This window comes from Triticum dicoccoides, chromosome 2B, assembly GCF_002162155.2.
Source record: "Triticum dicoccoides isolate Atlit2015 ecotype Zavitan chromosome 2B, WEW_v2.0, whole genome shotgun sequence".
NCBI lineage: Eukaryota > Viridiplantae > Streptophyta > Magnoliopsida > Poales > Poaceae > Triticum > Triticum dicoccoides.
In genome coordinates this window covers 57,002,233-57,007,363 of record NC_041383.1, presented here as the reverse complement: position 1 = coordinate 57,007,363, position 5,131 = coordinate 57,002,233, and the positions used below count along the sequence as shown (strand labels likewise).

Genomic DNA, 5,131 nt, shown 5'->3' with positions numbered 1-5,131 from the left:
GCCCAACGTATTAATGGACCACAAACGGGCCGATGTAACCACAGGCTGAATTTGGCCCACAAGCAGAAAATGACAGTAACGGGCCGTAAGTAAACAAATGCTGGAAATGAGCCCAAGAATAAATGGGCTCTGAGAAGGCCGAAAGATAACATTTGCTGGAAACGGCCCAACTGAATAACGGGCCCTTACTGTTCATTACGGGCCAGTTTCACCACGGGCCGTTAGTGGGTGTAAAGTGATACATTGTTCATTCCGGGCCAGTTTCACCACGGGCCGTTAATAAGCCAAGAGTTACATAGGGCCTCATATGGGCCGAAAGACGTCATGGGCCATACATGGGCCAGAAGTGAAAACGGGCTGGAATCATATTGGATGGCCCAAATGACGCTACTGAGCCTAATTTGGATAGGGCGTAACGGGCCTTGGGTTAGCGGGCTGTAAATGGGCTATATGCGAACAGGCCGTTAACAGGCTTTCCATGGGCCGGCCCGCCACCTCTTGACCAAGTCAAATGGGCCGGCCTTTTCACAGGAGTGGGCCTCTGTTGGGCCGTGCCACGTGTCGACGTATCATAGGCACCTTCTGTCCAATGTGTGGATGACATCTGTCCCAACAGTGAGCTGACATGTGTTTCCTCCAGCCAATGATGATTTTACACGTGGAAAATCCCCATTGGTCGAGACTGTTAACGAGTTATCGGATCCAAAACCCGACCCGATAGCTTAACAGCGTTCTGTTACAGTGGATGCCACGTGTCGGTCATCCTTGATGAAAGCATTTTTGTGACGCGCGATTTATCGTCATGGAAGTGGACACTTCCGTGATGATAATTTTGGTAATGTCATCGAACACTTCTACGACAGCACAGGTATGACTATCTTGATTCTGTCATAAATTTGTCATGGATGTACATGCATGACAAAAAACGCGACCTACTGTGACAAGCACGTATCATCACGGAAGTGTATTTTTTTTTGTAGTGAATACAGGTGTCATGATCAGCACTACTAGTTGGAATAGCTTCTACCCACTTAGTAACGTAATCAACAACAACTAAAATATGTGTATACCCATTAGAGGCAGGAAAAGGTCCCATATAATCAAAACCCCAAACATCAAATGGTTCAATAACAAGAGAATAGTTCATAGGCATTTCTTGACGTCTACTAATATTACCAATTCTTTGACATTCATCACAAGACAAGACAAACTTACAGGCATCTTTGAAGAGAGCAGGACAACAAAAACCAGATTGCAATACCTTATGTGCAGTTATATCTCCAGCGTGGTGTCCTCCATATGCCTCGGAGTGACACTTGCGTAGGATCTGTTCCTCTTCATGCTTAGGTACACAACATCTAATGACACCATCTACTCCTTCTTTGTAAAGGTGTGGGTCATCCCAGAAGTAATGTCTTAAATCATAGAAAACCTTTTTCTTTTGCTGATATGTAAAACTAGGTGGTATGAATTTAGCAACAATGTCATTAGCATAATCAGCATAGCATGGAGAAGTACAAGAGGCATTTATGACAGCTAATTGTTCATCAGGAAAGCTATCATTAATAGGTAGTGGGTCATCAAGAATATTCTCTAACCTAGACAGGTTGTCTGCAACGGGGTTCTCAGCTCCCTTTCTAACAATAATATGTAAATCAAATTCTTGTAGCAAGAGAACCCACCTAATAAGTCTAGGTTTAGCATCTTTCTTTTCCATAAGATATTTAATAGCAGAATGATCAGTGTGAATATTTACTTTAGAATCAACAATATAAGGTCTGAATTTATCACAAGCAAATACAACTGCTAAAAAATTCTTTTTCAGTAGTAGCATAATTTATCTGGGCACTGTCCAGAGTTTTACTATCATATTGAATAACAATTAGTTTCTTATCAACTCTTTGTCCTAGAATAGCACCTACAACATAATCACTAGCATCACACATAATTTCAAAGGGTAAATTCCAATCAGGTGGCTGAACAATAGGTGCAGAAATCAAATCTTTCTTAAGTATTTCAAATGCTTCTACACAATCATCATCGAAGACAAAATGAATATCTTTTTGTAATAGATTAGTCAGAGGCCTAGAGATTTTAGAAAAGTCCTTAATGAACCTCCTATAAAGACTGGCATGACCAAGGAAACTTCTTATACCTTTGATGTCCTTGGGACACGACATCTTTTCAATGGCATCAACTTTAGCTTTATCAACTTCAGTACCTCTTTCAGAAATTTTATACCCAAGACAATTCCTTCATTAACCATAAAGTGGCACTTCTCCCAGTTCAAAACAAGACTAGTATCTTCACATCTCTACAAAACTCATTCAAGGTTGCTCAAGCAATCATCAAAAGAGGATCCATAAACGGAGAAATCATCCATGAATACCTCACAAATCTTTTCACAAAAGTCAGAGAATATAGCCATCATGCATCTTTGAAAAGTAGCAGGTGCATTACATAAACCAAAAGGCATACGTCTATAAGCAAAAGTACCGAAAGGGCAAGTAAAAGTGGTCTTTTCTTGATCATCCGCTGACACAGGTATTTGAGAGAAACCAGAGTAACCATCTAGAAAGAAAAAATGTGTATGTTTGAATAACCTTTCTAGCATTTGATCAATAAAAGATAAAGGGTAACGATCCTTTTTAGTAGCTTTACTTAATTTGCGGAAATCAATTACCATCCTATAACCTGTAATAATTCTTTGCGGGATCAATTCATCTTTATCATTAGGAACAATAGTAATACCTCCCTTCTTAGGGACACAATGGACAGGACTTACCCACTGACTATCAGCAACGGGATAAATTATACTTGCCTCAAGGAGTTTTAGTATTTCCTTTCTTACCACTTCCTTCATCTTAGGATTTAACCGTCGTTGGTGATCAATAACTGGTTGGCGTCTTTCTCGAATTTTATTTTGTCTTGACATAGAGTGGCACTAATGCCCTTAAGATCACCAAGAGTATATCCAATAGCAGCACGGTGCTTCTTCAGAGTCTTGAATAAACTTTCCTCTTCCTACTCTAAAAGGTTAGCACTAATAATAACAGGATATATCTTCTTTTCATCAAGATAAGCATATTTAAGAGTATCAGGTAATGGTTTTGACTCGGCTTTGTACAAGTGCCTGTGGTGACATTGTCAATCTCAACATCAATTGACTCAAAGTCACATAGCTGCTCCCAATGGTAGGTATATGCGTGCGCCTTCATAGGGGTGAATATATTAGTCAACATTCAAAATTTGGAAATATAACTCATAGAACTTCTAGTAACTTGAGGACATATAGTTTAGTACATGACCTTAGATATGAAACATTAAGTTGCATATAAACATCAATCGAGAATATTTATGTGGGGACATGACTCATTAATAACAAAATATTCGCGACCAATACTGATTTCCCAATTTATACATGGGCAAAGATCCGTGTGGATTTTCTATGCGTGTGAAGGCGGTGGAGATAGGTTGTCCATTGGCCACACTTACCTTTTCCCATCTATAAGTATCTTGTCATACGAGGCATACTAGCACCCAATCACCAGACTATCTAGCGGGAAGAGTAGGAAGATCCCCAATCTCCTCCAACACCATCTGTCTCTAACCTTCAGGTACATGTTCCATTATTTGTTTTCCTGCCTTGTTTTATCATCAGGCTTCTGGTGCTTTTAGTTTTATCATCAGGCTTCTGGTGCTTATAGTGTCCACGCTTTACATCCATGAGAATGTTAGAGGTGGATCTATAACAGTATAGGGTGGAAGTATCCATTTTAATTTGATCTGTTAATAAATATCTTCATCATTGTTGTTGTTAGCACCCATCTATATGCATTTATATATACTTCTTGGCATGTTCATTGTTTGTTTTCCATGTTGATGTTATCTAGGTTCACTGTTTTTTTAGTCCTGCATATCGTAGAAAAGGAATGAACATGGGAAACTTTGCATGCATAGCACAATTGATCGTTCTCTGTCATTGTTTCATTTGAAGTAGACAATTTTGTTTTATTGTGTTATGCAATGTTTAAACTATGAGTTTAGTAATATATTAAGATTTTTCTAGTTGATTCTTTTCAAGAATAACAATGTGCTTGCAAGTACTAATATGGCATGCGTGGATCAAGAATAAAATATATTCATGTGTTTGTAATTTGTTTAGGTGATCATGGAGCTCAAGGCCAATGGATCCACCTCTATCAAGGCACAACTTGTAGAGGACATTAAAGTTTGTAGGTTTGTCCTCTCCACAATTCTGCTCAGACTTCACTGTGAGGTTACTCTAGCCATGAATGAGAAGGAAGCTGCTGATTTGTTCCTTGAGGGGAAAAAGTTTGACATTGTTTTGTTAGATAAGAATATGCCCATCATGACTGGTCCAGAGGCACTTAATTTGATATCATTGTATATGCAAGTAGTTGGCATGTATATATATATATATAATCCTCTTATGGACAAAAAATATGGACCATATAATATTTATATTGCTCGATAGGCAATTGTGAAGATTCGTGCTATGGGGGAAACTGATGTGAAGATGGTTGGGGTTTCTGCCGATGATCATGCCATGGAGGCGTTCATGAGTGCTGGTGCTGATTTATTTGTGCCCAAACCAATGAGGATGGAGGCTCTTGGCCCTATCATTCAGGAGGTCATCAACAAGAAGAAGAATGACATGGTCTAGCGCAATTCATCTTTCTTAAGTGATGGGGAAAATAATAATGTATAACTTTTCGATCTATGTATGCTTTAGTCTCCGTTGTTGTGTTGCTTGGTCAAATGTATCATTTGATTTCGAGAACTCCATGTTAATGGAAGGACATAATTATCGATAATAATAAGGTACCTATGATGTATTGGATCGATATAATCTATAGGTCTTTCTGTTTTTGGTCAAGGCTTCTAACTAACCCAGGTTTCATGTTGTGAGTCATGTACCCTTTTGAGAGGAAAATTATTCAACTATCAATATTCTGTTACTGTTATATGATCCGGATTACCAGTTAATGGTCAGTGTGGTGTATCCAATTAATGACCGCTATTAATAATCCATCATTGATCCTTTATATAAAACTATTGGTAAACACCCCTATATCTCTACCTTGTCCTTGTAAGTAAAATTAACTTG

The 5,131-nt window shown here is 38.6% G+C and overlaps 1 protein-coding gene across 2 annotated transcripts; it reads left to right on the top strand.

Annotated features, from left to right (window-relative positions):
- Positions 1 to 4,167: 4,167 nt before the first annotated feature.
- Positions 4,168 to 4,762, top strand: LOC119367106 (two-component response regulator ORR42-like). 2 transcript variants are annotated; one of them, XR_005176200.1, is made up of 2 exons: positions 4,168 to 4,239; positions 4,499 to 4,613. XR_005176200.1 is itself a non-coding variant. In XM_037632720.1 (2 exons), exons 1-2 carry the CDS (start codon positions 4,172 to 4,174, stop codon positions 4,685 to 4,687), a joined length of 405 nt encoding a protein of 134 aa, XP_037488617.1. In that variant the 3' UTR covers positions 4,688 to 4,762. The 2 variants fall into 2 exon arrangements, 1 of the variants encoding a protein (XP_037488617.1); XM_037632720.1 differs by having other exon boundaries at positions 4,172 to 4,387; positions 4,499 to 4,762.
- The last annotated feature ends 369 nt before the right edge of the window (positions 4,763 to 5,131 follow it).